Source organism: Fistularia commersonii, chromosome 9 (assembly GCF_037954325.1).
Source record: "Fistularia commersonii isolate RoL2024-O1a breed Wild chromosome 9, RoL_Fcom_v1.0, whole genome shotgun sequence".
NCBI classification, from domain to species: domain Eukaryota; kingdom Metazoa; phylum Chordata; class Actinopteri; order Syngnathiformes; family Fistulariidae; genus Fistularia; species Fistularia commersonii.
This window is the reverse complement of record NC_141292.1, coordinates 15,961,116-15,975,785: the sequence shown is the minus strand read 5'-3', so window position 1 is coordinate 15,975,785 and position 14,670 is coordinate 15,961,116. Positions and strand designations below refer to the sequence as shown.

At 38.2% G+C, this 14,670-nt stretch overlaps 2 protein-coding genes across 2 annotated transcripts in view; one reads left to right on the top strand and one right to left on the bottom strand.

Annotated features, from left to right (window-relative positions):
* LOC147231366 (G protein-coupled receptor kinase 5-like) overlaps positions 1-1,329 on the bottom strand; it is a 17,654-nt gene extending 16,325 nt beyond the window's left edge. The window contains exon 1 of the mRNA XM_086152727.1: positions 1,203-1,329. Within this exon, the coding sequence (XP_086008853.1) occupies positions 1,203-1,254 (52 nt within the window). The 5' untranslated portion in view covers positions 1,255-1,329. The remainder of the gene's footprint in view (positions 1-1,202) is intronic.
* Positions 1,330-6,853: 5,524 nt separating this feature from the next.
* Positions 6,854-14,305, top strand: dusp26 (dual specificity phosphatase 26). The gene is made up of 4 exons (XM_086152698.1): positions 6,854-7,198; positions 8,648-8,831; positions 8,912-9,123; positions 10,389-14,305. The coding sequence occupies exons 2-4, from the start codon at positions 8,653-8,655 to the stop codon at positions 10,598-10,600; spliced, it is 603 nt and encodes a 200-aa protein (XP_086008824.1). The 5' UTR covers positions 6,854-7,198; positions 8,648-8,652; the 3' UTR covers positions 10,601-14,305.
* The last annotated feature ends 365 nt before the right edge of the window (positions 14,306-14,670 follow it).

Sequence of the window (14,670 nt, the reverse complement as noted above, 5' to 3'; positions counted from 1 at the left end):
GGGAAAAATATGAATTAAAAATATAAAAGGTTTAGTGTTTGACAGCATGTGGTGTTTGCAGCCCCCTCTAATCAATCCCCTGTAGTAAAATGTAAATCAAAATTATTTTTAAATTTCATGCTATTAGGTACATAACATCGAACCTGATCAATGTTTTTTTTTATTCATTATTAATTTTCAGAAAAGTGTAAAATATCATCACACAATATAAAAAAATCAGAATGATGTAAAAGCCAGCAGGAAATGCAAAGAAAAATGCAAATAATTATAAAATAAAATAATAATAATGAAATCCTAAAATATAACTAAAAAAGAAAAATGTATTTAAATCGAAAAAAAATACTGAGGAAAATAAGTCCAGTAAAGTGAGGGAAAAATATGAATTAAAAATATAAAAGGTTTACTGTGTGACAGCATGTGGTGTTTGCAGCCCCCTCTAATCAAGCCCCTCTAGTTAAATGTAAATTAAAATTATTTTTAAATTTCATGCTATTAATTGAATTTGATCAATGTTTTTTTTTATTCATTCTTTATTTTCAGAAAATTGTAAAATATCATCACAAAATATGAAAACAATCAGAATGATATAAAAGCCGCAGGATATGCAGTGAAAAAGCAGAATCCGCAAATAATACTAAAAAAAATAATATTAATAAATATAACCAAAAAAGAAAAGTGTATCTAAATTTAAAAAAAAAAATGGAGGAAAATAAATCCAGTGAATTGAGGGAAAAATATGAATTAAAAAATATAAAAGGTTTAGTGTTTGACAGCATGTGGTGTTTGCAGCCCCCTCTAATCAATCCCCTCTAGTAAATTGTAAATTAAAATTATTTTTAAATTTCATGCTATTAGTTACATAACATCAAACTTGATCAATATTTTTGATTCATTATTTATTTTCAGAAGTGTAAAATATCATCACAAAATATTAAAACAATCAGAATGATGTAAAAGCCCATGTAAAATAATACTACAAAAATAATAATAATAATAAAAAAATGAGAAAAAGGAAAATGGATTTAAATCTAAATTTAAATACTTAAAAAATAATAGTAATAAAATATAACTAAAAAAGAAAAATGTATATACATTTTAAAAAAAATTGAGAAAAATAAATCCAGTGAATTGAGGGAAAAATATGAATTAAAAATATAAAAGGTTTAGTGTTTGACAGCATGTGGTGTTTGCAGCCCACCCACCTGCCCGGGCCCGGACCAGGGCGCTGTTGGCCACCATGCTCTCGATCTCCATGCCTCCGCCGGCCTGACGGCGTCCACAGTCGCCACAGTCGCTGCGCTGGCAGGAAGCAGCCGGTCGGTCGGGTTGGAGGCGAGGCGAGGCGAGGCGAGGCGTGTCGCACCTGCCGTGACTCAGGGCCGAATGTGGAGGAGCTGCAGGAGAGGAGGAAGAGAAGGAGGACTTGTTACATCAGCAAACAAACCGGAGCAGTTTGATGACTTCCTCCCTCCCATCGGTTCACACACACACACACACACACACACTTTCAATTCTTCTTGTTTTAAAGGACATTTCCTTCTCATGGTTAGAGCATTTTTGGGGAGTTGTGGACTTTTCCTGCACTCAGGGTACGGAGGCTATTATTATTGTTATTATCTTCTTCGTCTTCTTCATCTTTCGGCTTTTCCCTTCAGGGTGTCCACAGTGAATCCACCCTCAGAATCCCTCAGTGAATCCTCCAGACCTCCTCCTACCCAGATCTTCACCATCTTCCTTCCTTTGTTCATGTCAAACCATCTCAATCATCACTTAGTCTTGGTCATACATGTCCTGCACCTCTTCTTCTTCTTCTTCTTCTTCTTTCGGCTTTTCCCGTTAGGGGTCACCACAGCGAGTCAACTTTCTCCATCTAACCCTATTCTCTGTATCTTCCTCTCTCACACCAGCTACCTTCATATCCTCTCTCACTACGTGTCCTGCACCCCTGTGACAAATTCTTCTTTTCCTTTGGTCTTTTCCCTTCAGGGTCTTCACAGCGAGTCAACCTTCTCCATCAAACCCTATTCTCTGGATCATCCTCTCTCACACCTTCATATCTTCTCTCACTACGTCCATAAATCTTCTCTTTGGTCTTCCTTCCAGACCTCTTGCCTGGCAGCTCCAAGTCCAGCATCCGTCTACCAATATATTCTCTATCCCTCCTCTGTCCATGACCCAACCATCTCAGTCTGGCTTCTCTGACCTTCTCTCCAAAACATCTAACATGTGCCATTCCTCTGATAGACTCATTCCTGATCCTCTCCATCCTGGTCACTCCCAAATAGAACCTCAACATCTTCATCTCTACAACCTCTAGTTCTGCCTGCTGTCTTTTGGTCATTGGAACAGTTCCTGGTCCAAACATCATCTCTGGTCTCACCACTGTCTCGTACACCTTTCCTTCTATTCTGGCCGATAGTCTTCTATCTCTTGGTACCCCTGACACTTTTCTCCACCCATTCCAACCTGCTTGGATCGTCTCTTCACCTCTTTTCCACACTCTCCTACTCTCTGGACTGTTGACCCCAAGTACCTGAGATCCTCCAGCTTCTTGATCTCCACTCCCTGTAGCCTCACCGTTCCACCCGAGTTCCTCTCATTCACACACATATATTCTGTCTTGCTGCGACTAACTGTCATTCCTCTCCTTTCCAGAGCATACCTCCACCTCTCTAGATTTTCCTCTACCTGTTGTCTGCTCTCACTACAGATCACAGTGTCATCTGCAAACATCATGGTCCATGGGGATTCCAGTCTAACCTCATCTGTCAGCCTATCCATCACCATTGCAAACAAGAAGGGGCTCAGAGCTGATCCCTGATGGAGTCCCACCTCCACCTTGAACTTCTCGGTTACCCCTACAGCACACCGTACCAGTGTCTCACAGCTAGCATACATGTCCTGCACCAGTCTAACATACTTCTCTGCCACTCCAGACTTCCTCATACAATACCAGAGCTCCTCTCTTGGCACCCTGTCATCTGCTTTTTCTAGGTCTACAAAAACACAATGCAGCTCCCTCTGGCCTTCTCTGTACTTTTCTATTAGCATTCTCAACCCAAATACTGCATCTGTAGTACTCTTCCTAGGCATGAAGCCATACTGCTGTTCGCAAAAAGTTTCACGCCAGATGCCATTCCTGACACAACGCTCTGCATAAATCTGGACTCTAGGAGACACCGGCCCTGAGGCTGCATTATTATTGTTATTATAATTAGGATTAAAATCCTATAAATACTATTACACTCTATTACTAGTATTACACTCATCATAAAATCATTATTATTATTATTATTATTATTGTCATAAATGATTTTATTATTATTTTTTATGCTATTTGCTGATTCTAACTTTTTTAGTTGCATTTCCTGCTGAATTTAACATCATTTTGTTAGTTTATGTTCTAAATTCCTGTGATTATTTTGCATTTTTCCAGAAAAAAAAATCTATCGAGTTAGATGGTAGGAAAATGCAAATTTGGAAAAGGTTTCCTTTAAAAAAACGGCTGTTTTTTAAAGGAGTATAATAGTAGTACAATTGTGAATATACTACAAATCGTCCAAGTACAATAATAAAGTGACAGCATTTTGAAAATAATAATTTTAATGAGAAGTTATGCTCTATAAATATATTGTTGTTGTTGTTGTTGTTATTATTTGCTAACATTCATTTTTTAGCTGTATTTCCAACTGACTTGTACTTAATTTTGGTCATTTCATTGTAATATTTTGTAATTATTTTGTATTTTTCTGGAAAATGTGTGCAAAATTGGTAAAATGGGTTTTCATTTTAAACCACGAGGAATAAGTAGAATGATTTAAATATTTCAAAAGTATATTTTAATGAGGATTACGTTCTGTCAATGTACTATTAGTATTGTTGATGTTATTTGCTGATTCTAATACTTTTAGCTAAATTTTCAGCTCACTTTTACTTGATTTGGTTTTTGCATGTTAAGATTTTGAAGTCAATTGGACAAATTGGCAAACGTTTTCTTTTAAAACCACCAGGAAATAAGTATAATGATAATAACTGTGTTTAAATATTAAAGTTCACATTCAAAAAAAAATCTCATCCACTTATTGTAAATTATAATAATTTATCTGTATATATGTTCATAACTATGCGATATTTCATAACAGCTACATGTAGAATATTTTTTTATACTCTTGTGCACTCCTTATCTTTCACTTGTTACTTAAGACACTAGTTTATTTGTATTTCTTATTCTCCCTTTTATATATATATATATAAAAATATAAATATATACAATCTTCTATTATCACTTGTTATCGTTATATTTTTCTTGTAACTCTGGCTCAACAATTTCCTTCGGGATCAATGAAGTTGTTCTTATTCTTATTTTAATTAGCATTTATGCTCTTTAAATATATCATTATTGTTATTATGAATATTGATGTTGTTATTGCTGTTATTTAATTTTTTGTTGCATTTCCTGTCAGATTTAGCGTCATCTTGTTCCCTTTGTTCCAAATTGTGCAGATGGTGTGAAATTGGCAAAAGTTTTCCTTCATTACATATTAAATATAATAAGATATAGTAATATAATTTTAAAAAAAGTAAAATAATAAGGTGACAGAATAAAAAATAATTGTCATGAGGAGTTATGCTCATATACAGGCCTGACTCAGAAAATTGGAATATTGTGATAAAGTTCTTTAAAAAAAACAAAAATTACTTTTTCATGATATTCTAATATTTTGATATAGGATTTTTGAGTTGTCTTAAGACAGGGGTGTCAAACATACGGCCTGCAAAGGGATTCAACCAGGCCTGCAGGATAATTTGAAAGTGGAAAAAATGCATAAAAGACAAGGATTTTTTTTTTTTAATTAAATGCAATTCAAGAATATTCCACTAGGGGGCGCTATTCTGGTCAGCGTAGAAGACAATCCGCGTCACTGAGACGGACCAATCAGCAGACGGTATCAATGCACCACCTGCTGCTTGTTATGACGTAGTTTCCACCCTGTTCTCCACCTCATTAGCCAAAATGTTGTTATCAAAACAGAGAAAAGTAGTTAAAGAGTGTAGAATTTTCAAAGAAAAATGGACTACGTCCTATTTATTTACGGAGACGCACGGGAAACCTTTGTGCTTGGCGTGTTTGCAACAAGTTTCGGTATTTAGGGAATATAATATACGGCGTCACTAAGAGACTCATCAGAGCGAAAAATATGACAGCTTGCAAAGAAACTGAGAAGAGAAAAGATCAACCAATCGCTGAAGAAACAGCGTCCACTTTCACCCACAGATGAGAAATCAGTGATGCAGCGGTAAAAGCCAGCTAGCTAATTGCTAGCGAAAATGTGCAATTTAATGTTAGTCAGCAGCTTCACTACTTAAGAGTATGGTGGAATTCAATTTAATGCAACTCCATACATTTTCAGTGTGTATTGTATGTGTTTGCATGTTTCATGGATGAAGTTTACACATTTACAGGTAAATACTTTCTTCCTTATTTATATAGCACCCTCATTTAATAGCTCTCTCTTTAGTTTGTAAGGTGTAGGCAGGGATTGAATTTAGATTTTATATGCACATGTGTAAATGGTTTAAAAATCCTTTTCTTTATAAGTCTCATTTAATCTTAAAGTGCATTACTATATTTTTCAATACCAATTACTTGTTAAAGTTTTGTGCCTTTGTACAATCAGTGGGATCACATGATCACATGATTGCAATGCAAACATGTGAATGATAGAAGTAAATTTCACTTTTGTCTAAGGAAATATGAGGTGTTTCATGAAATGTTTTGTAAAGGGATTGTGCATGAAATTCCAAGATTTTCCTGATGTCCTTGTACTTCTTTACACCAAAACAGAGGAAAGACATGATATTTTGGTTATTTATTGCTGAGTATGCTATTATCTTAACAGTCCAGCCCACTTGACATCTACCTAGGCCGTATGTGGGCGCCATGAGAAATGAGTTTGACACCCCTGCCTTAAGACATAAGCCATAATCAGCAATATTAAAATCATCAAAGGCTTGCAATATTTCAGTGGATTTGTAATGAATCCAGAATGTATTTTTGTTTTTGTAATTGCATTACAGAACATAAAAAACTTTATCACAATATTCTCATTTTCTGAGACAGTCCTGTGGTAGGATATTATACCATCGGAGGAGTAACGTGTCGCAGAATCATGACGTATAATGTTAGCAGAATGTGGTAAGTTCAAATTACATTACATTACATTTGGCAGACGCTTTTATCCAAAGCGACTTACTATAGAGGACATAAGGACTGCAAATAACACTTGCAAATACAAGATGCACAGGAAAAAAAGATGCACAAATGCAATGTATAATCACAAAACATAAAGCCGTGGGTGTGGACATTGGGGTGTATCTGCACTACAATATGTGTAGTATTTGGGTCTGATAAATGCATGATATAATGGTGGAATGAATGAATGTGCAGCTGTAGTGTATGATTGAGTAGATGTCGTATAGAATATGATATTAATTGTGTAGCATTATACAATAAAATGCTCAGTAGAGTGGTACAATGTCAAGGTATTTCGATAATCGTCATTATAAAGTGCTTTTTTTTCCTATACAATCATAATTACTCTCATGTTCTGTTGAAGTACTTCTGCTATAGTGAAGTACTATTGATTCACTGACAGCGGCGAAGTACTTCTGAGTCAAAAGATACAGCAAAGCACTTCAACGAACGAATACATTACAGAAGATAAAGAACTTTATCCCAATATTCTAATTTTCTGAGATATAAAAAATAATCTTGCTTATTTTTTAATTAGACTTGCAGTTCCACCAATCGTCCACTAGATGGCGCCATATCCGCTCCTCCGTCCAGGAGCGCTAGAAGCACCGGCGTCATGCGCAGCCGTCATTAAGCATTAAATATAAAAATAAGATCCGTAATTTCAGCCGAGCAGCGCGGGGGAGGAGGACGTTTCGCGTCGGACGCTGGGAAACGTGTGTCTTTTCCTTGTTTTTTGTTTCTTTTTCCCCGCTGTGAGAGGTAGAAGAGGAGGGGGGACTTGTTGAGGGCGACGCGGGCGGAGATGAAGATGTCCGCCGGATGCTGAGCGTCTCCGAGCGGACCAACATGGCGGCCGAGCCCCGGTAACGGAGACTGGTCGAGCTAACCCCGACCGGAGGCGACCGTTAGCCGCCTTCCGCCGCCGTCGCGATAAATCCACAGGTAATCCGCCGACACCGGAGGGCTCCCGGTAGACGCTCACCGGGTTCGAAGACCGGGGCCCCGGGTCCCCCCTCCCCGGGCGTCCCCACCTGGGTTCCCCGCTTCTAGCGGTCAAGAGGTCGGATAACGACCCTCCGAGCGACCGCTCTCAGTGGAGGGCCGTACGGTGACTATTAACAAAATAAATAAAATACATTTTTTCCAAACGCTAAAAAAAAAAAGCTGATTAATAAAAAAAGAAAAACGTTTATTATAGTTTAGTTCGTTTTTAATTATTAAATAAAATATTGAAATATCGTTTTAAGAATGTCACGTGATCCAGTGTTAAATCAATAACAACACGCCTGGGATTTAAATCCTGCTGATTGTGGTGTTTTTATTTGGAACAACTGTTATTCAAATGCTTTAAACATATTTTTTTCTCTATTATTTGAACGTAAAGAAAAAGGAATAAATTGCTGCCAAATAGTCTCTCCCTATCAAGTGTCTCCACGTCATTTCTGTATTTTCTTTCTCTTAAATTCATTGAAATAATAGGTTTTATTTCTCATTTTCAAGCAAATCGACAGAAATGATCTAAAAACAGCACAAACACAATCATTTGTCATTTTTTAAAGGATTCAATCTCCCCTCTGGTCATATTTTTACTGACTTTTTCTCTTTTATTTCAGTCAAATCAGTAGTATAACACACACCAATTTATAAAAAACATAAAGGACAAGGCAATATAAGCAACTTCAGAGCCTCCATTTATTTCCCACCCCTATTATCATTACTGTATTTAACCAGACACTGCTGTATCATTCTTCCATTTGACTCCATCAGTCCGTTTTCTCTCCCTTAAACAGGTGAAATGGGTGAAATTGTTTTTAATTATTAAATAAAATATTGAAATATCGTTTTAAAAATGTCACGTGATCCGGTGTTAAATCAATAACAACATGCCTGGGATTTAAATCCTGCTGATTGTGGTGTTTTTATTTGGAATAACTGTTATTCAAATGCTTTAAACATATTTTTTTCTCTATTATTTGAACGTAAAGAAAAAGGAATAAATTGCTGCCAAATAATCTTTCCCTATCAAGTGTCTCCACGTCATTTCTGTATTTTCTTTCTCTTAAATTCATTGAAATAATAGATTTTATTTCTTATTTTCAAGCAAATCGACAGAAATTATCTAAAAACAGCACAAACACAATCATTTGTCATTTTTTAAAGGATTCAATCTCCCCTCTGGTCATATTTTTACTGACTTTTTCTCTTTTATTTCAGTCGAATCAGTAGTATAACACACGCCAATTTATTAAAAACACAAAGGACAAGGCAATATAAGCAATTTCAGAGCCTCGTTTTATTTCCTACCCCTATTATCATAACTATATTTAACCAGACGCCGCTGTTTCATTCTTCCATTTGACTCCATCAGTCCGTTTTCTCCCCCTTAAACAGGTGAAATGGCGTTCATGTCCCGCTTCTCTCGGTCCCGGAGCAGCTCCAGGTCTCCGAGCCGGAGGGATTCGGAGCGGGTCGCCCCGAACCTGACCGTGTCGGAGCTGGAACGGCTCCTCTGCACCGGCAAGACGGCCTGTAACCACGCCGATGAGGTGTGGCCGCGACTCTACATCGGCGACCAGTGAGTGGAAGCGTCGGGGCGGCGTGTAAACAAAAGCAGCGGGTCGCTTGTGTTCATTCTCCGTCTTTCTGCCGCTGCAGAGACATCGCGTCCGACCGGCGCGAACTGACCAAGCTAGGAATCACCCACATCCTGAACTGCGCCCAGAGCAAGTGGCGCGGCGGCGCCGAGTACTACACCGGCATGAACATCACGTATCACGGCATCGAAGCCCACGACTCGCCCGCCTTCGACATGAGCGTCAACTTCTACCCGGCGTCGGAGTTCATCCACAAAGCCCTCGCCGCCGGAGGTACGGGGGGGGTCAAACTGTGGATGTCTTCGTTTTTGAAAGTCATTTCAAATATTTCTCGAGCCTCAATGTCATTCATTCATTCATTCATTCATTCATTATCTAAACCAGTGAGCCAAAGTTGTTAGGAGTCAAACCAGGACACCCAACAGGTTAGTCAAGCCGAGCCTACGGCCCCCTCTTGTGTTCTGTTCCAGTATTGACGTATTGATGTGTCAGAAATCTTTTCATTTCAGCTGCTCCCTTCAGGAGGGAATCAACCTCCTCCTTCTAACCCGGTTCTCTGGATCCTCATCTTTCACACAAACTTACCTCATGTCCTCTTTCACCTGCAATTCCAGCATCCAAACATCTACCATGTGCCGCCCCTCTGATAGACTCATTCCCAAAGAGAACCGTGACATCTTCATCTCTGCTTCCTCCACTCCACCTACCGCTGTCTTGTACACTTTTCATTCTAGCTGATACTTTTATGAAACTTAACCCCTGATTCTTTTCTCCGCCCGTTGCAACTTGCTTGATGGTGTTTCTTCACCTCTTTTCCCACACTCTCCATTGCTCTGGTCTTTTGACCCCAAGTGCTTCAAATGTGATGGTGCCCATTTTTAGGAATAAAGGGGATGTGCAGAATTGCAGTAACTGTGGAGAAATAAAGTTGATGAGCCATACAATGAAGTTATGGGAAAGAGTAGTGGAAACTAGACTGAGAGCAGAAGTCAGCATTTGTGAACAGCAGCATGGCTTCATGCCTAGAAAGAGTACTGCAGATGCAGTATTTGCTTTGCGAATGCTAATAGAAAAGTACAGAGAAGGCCAGAAGGAGCGACACTGTGTTTTAGTAGACCTAGAAAAAGCATATGACAGGGTGCCAAGAGAGGAGCTCTGGTATTGTATGAGGAAGTCTGGAGTGGCGGAGACGTATGTTAGACAGGTGCAGGACATGTATGCTCGCTGTGAGACAGTGGTGCTGTGTGCTGTAGGGGTAACAGAGAAGTTTGATGATGGACAGGCTGACAGATGAGGACTATAATCCACTCCCTGCAGCCTCACCATTGCCCCCTTTGGTTCTTCTCATTCACACACATATATTCTGGCTTGCTGTGGCTTACCGTCATTCCTCTCCTTTCCAGAGCATACCTCCACCTCTTTAGATATTCCTCCGCCTGCTCCATGCTCTCACTATCGATCACAATGTCATCTGCAAATTCCTCTAAAATGAAGTTGAGCAAATAAAAGGCCAGTCGGTGGCGTTGTTTCTGCCGCAGGGAAGGTGCTGGTCCACTGCACGGTGGGCGTGAGCCGCTCAGCCACGCTGGTCCTGGCCTACCTGATGATCCGACAGAACCTCACCCTGGTGGAGGCCATCAAGACGGTCAAGGACCACCGGGGCGTCACTCCCAACCGGGGCTTCCTCCGCCAGCTCAACGGGCTGGACGGCATCCTCCGGGAGAGCCGCCGGACGCCCCAGCAGAGCTGAGCTCCTCCCCATGACATGGAGGTGAAGGACTCGCCCAGCAGGGTTCTAACCTTATGGGGCGATCCAAACGGTCATATGAGCTTTTTTTATTGAGATGACGGTTTAGTCTGAAACAACCAAGCAGTGGTTAAAGACACAACCCCCCCTATAAGATACGCTGATACATTATTACGAGGGGGGGAATGGTTTAGCTCTTATTTTAATACGATTTAAGAACAAGACATCACTGTCGCTGATCTGACCTCAAAAATATAAAATCGAATAAATCTAAAATTTCCTTTTTTTTTTTTTAGTATGTAACCTGATTTTCCTCCAATTTTTACTTTTTTACTTGACATTTTCACATGTTTAAGAAAGAAATCAGAAGGAAAACTTTTACGTCAATGTTAATAAGTATACATTGAATTAAAAAAAAAATATGAAAAGGTTAATTACAAACATTTATTTTTAATTTGATTCTTTTTTCATAAAAAATGAAACCATTATTACTATTACTAGTGTTTTTTTTAGCTCAGAACAGCGACAGACTGTGCAAGCATGGGTTTGCTGAGACAACAAAGACTGAAGACTCTCAGAAACCTAGAATTTTTTTTATCAAACTTCAAACATTCCCTGTGAAGAAAACGTTAAGAATCTTCACAGATTTTTGGGTACCAGCACTGCCTCCTCGCACCCCGAGATCTACGTCGTATCGGAACAGAACCTCCGGACGTTTTGGGTCACGACCAAATTTAAGTCAAAAAACAAACAACAAAAAAAACTTAACAGTCTAGATGCTGGAAACGTTTTTGTTTTTTTTATTTTACCGATAAACCGCTTCAGTGGTTTGCCGACAAACCAACTGATAAAGTTTTGTTTTTTTTTACTTATTTTAAGTATAAATCTTTTTTTTCATATTTTTATTACGACAAAGTATCTAAGATAACTACCGAATATTTGCAGAATAATGTCACTTTTAATGAGTGAAATCAAGAGCATGATGTTACAAAGTTGTAATATTTCAAGAAAAAAGGAACAGTCAAGACTTTTTTTTGGTAGAATAACATTGGGAATGAGGAAGATTTAAATTCACTACAACAGAGTTATTTCGTGACAACTAGATAATATTTTGTAAGAGTTATAATGGGAATAAGGCAGGAAAACAAAAACCAATTCAGGTCAGAGTTTATTTGTACGCCACCAAATCAAAACATAGTTGTCTGAAGGCGTTTTCCATGCAGAGAAGGTATGGACCACACACTCCTTGGACAGATCCTGGCTCAATGTTGACGGCCTTCTGCCTCAACTGGCTGGGTTAGAGCTGGTTGGGAAAGACATCTAGAATAATAAGAAGTACAAAAAATAAGAAAACCGACTGGAGACTTTGTCATATTACAACTTTGTTCCGATAGTATTTGGATTTTCATCTCTGTAAATTCTGCTTTCGTTCACCGACTGCATTGATTGAAATCAGTCTTTTTAACTCGACGACTTATTTCGCGCGAGAGGTAATACCATAACATTAAGACTTCATTATTATTATTTTTGTAACTGTTCATTTTTACTTTAAAGTCACTTTAGTAGCACAATTTTTCAACTTGAATTCACTTTTTCATTTTCCTATAAAGTTATTTATTGTAAGATTGAATATTTGTGACATTCCAACTTCCCCCTCCTTTTTTTCAAATTTCCGGAATTTTATAAAATAATCCATACTGTTTTATTTTTTAATGTAAACACGGAAGTGAAATCCCGGAAGCACCTCAAAACGTATTTCCGGATCACTTCCGGAATCCGACCAGCGACCTCGTGTAGCCGGTTAGCATCGCGTCTTAGCCGCGGGATGTTACCTGTGTTTTTTGCGTCTCCGCCTGTTCCACTTTGAAAATACCTTTCTTTTTTATTGAAAAAGATGGGGGATAAAAAGCAAAACGTATCAACATCTTATTCTAAAAGGGGCTTGTCCGACTTCCTGTCGTGCGTCACTGTAAGCAGGTGAACACTGGAAAATAAAAAATAAATATCTATCGCAAAAGTGCCGTCAGAAATCAAAGCTACTAACTGCCTGGATGACGGGAAAAACATTCGGTGCTTTTTAAGTCTCGGTGTTCGACAAGGCTTGTCATTTTAAGTGAAATAAAATAAAATAATGGGTTCAAACCCCGCCCCCGCTAGCGGATTACCTCAAGTCAGAAACCGTTATCTACCGTATGTCGAGCTGTTAGCCTAGCTAAACATGTACATAAACTATGCGCTTCGCAAAGTTGTCACAGAAGTTAATATTACGTATATTAAAATACGCGATGTCTTCTTTTTACACTGTCCGCCACCGAGGCGAGACGACGAATACGCCTCTATCGGCTTGGTTAGCGTAGCTTAAATTAGCTTAGCATAAAGAGCAGAGCCGCGGGCGTATCAGGAATACCCGGATGTGGAAACAGCGCCATTGTTTACTAGTGGCCAAACCATGTAATTGCAAGCATGGCGTCTCTATATCCGCGTTGCAAGAACCGGAAAAAAGCGGCGTGCAGTCGGTTTTTTCTCCCGTTAAAGTAGCCGAAAAAACTCAAAGACGAGACGCCTGGAGACGGAAGACTCCAAACTACGGTCGGGTATTATTTAAGTCGAAGTTTGATCTTTGGAACTTGGGAGATGATAAATGTTTGTTTATGTTTGGTGCAGTGGGCGAGGATGAGGCTTCTCGTCGCCAACAGCAACACTGTGTGTGTGTGTGTGTGTGTGTGTGTGTGTGTGTGTGTGTGTGTGTGTGTGTGTGTGTGTGTGTGTGTGTGTGTGTGTGTGTGTGTGTGTGTGTGTGAGACCGCCGATTCAACCAGCTGGATGTGTGTTAATGTCACAAGTGGAGGTGTTAAAACTCCCGTGTTTGTGTTTTTAGATGATTTCAGTTGGTTTGACTTTGTAAATTCGTGTCTGCATGAAACTCGAGAAATCAGATGCAGCTTTTCCAGTCTGACTTTTAAATATTTACATTTATTTTTCATTGTTTTCTTCACAATTTTCCGTTCTTGCGAATTTTTGCTGTGAGTTTTATTTGTGGTGTTTGCCTTTTATTCAGTCCAGGTCCGCGTTGGCATCAAAACAAAACTTTTTAAAGTCTCATCAAAATTCAGTCGACACAAGTGATAAAAATACCTCAAAAATGAGTAAAAGGCAAAATGATCACATCATTTCTTTAATTGGTTTCCAAAAACTGCATTGATTAGAAAATACTATTAAACTAATATTTTGTTTTATAAATTAGATTTATTTAGTAACTAATGGAAATGTCAAAATAATTTAGGAAAACCAACATTAAATGAATTCATAAAACCACGCCGAACACAATTATTCATTTATTGACTTAAACTACCAGCTAATATTTACAACAAAAAAAAGACAAACTTGTAAAATCAGCAAAAAAAAAAAAAATAAATGAAAATCGTCACTATTGGAAACTAAATTCAATTTCAACATTGGATTCTCACCACTTAATTGATTAGTATAATTTCATAGTAGTGATCATATGTTTATCTTAACCGAGTCAAATTGGACCCTTTTCTTACCCAGACCTTTTTTAGTTTCCCGTTGATCCCCGTCATCTTCCGCCGGGAACGTCGATGCCTTAATCTCTTGTTCTTTGTTGTTGTTTTTGTTTTTTTTTTATTGTTGTGGATCTCTTTGTTTTGATAAATTCTGTCAATAAATTTGTGATGAAGTTGCTTCTTGGAGCCGGCGGTTTGTGTTTTGATTTTTTTTCAGTCGCTGTTGATCTTGAAAAAAATAAACACTCCGACTCACCTCATTACACAGTCATAACATAATATCATAACATAATATAATTTTTTATAAATATTCATTATACATAAATGTGAACAGATGTGTTGTTTACAACCATTGCAGTCACAGTTAATTCAGGTATTTTGAAACATATTTTATATTGAACTAACAGATAAAAATATCTCCCCCATAACAGAAATATATATTCAGCGATCGGAAATAATTGAATAATTTGCAACAATAAAAGCAAGTCAGATTTCTTGGTAATATACAAGTTTAGCTAAATAAACAATAAAAAATATTTTGATACTTAA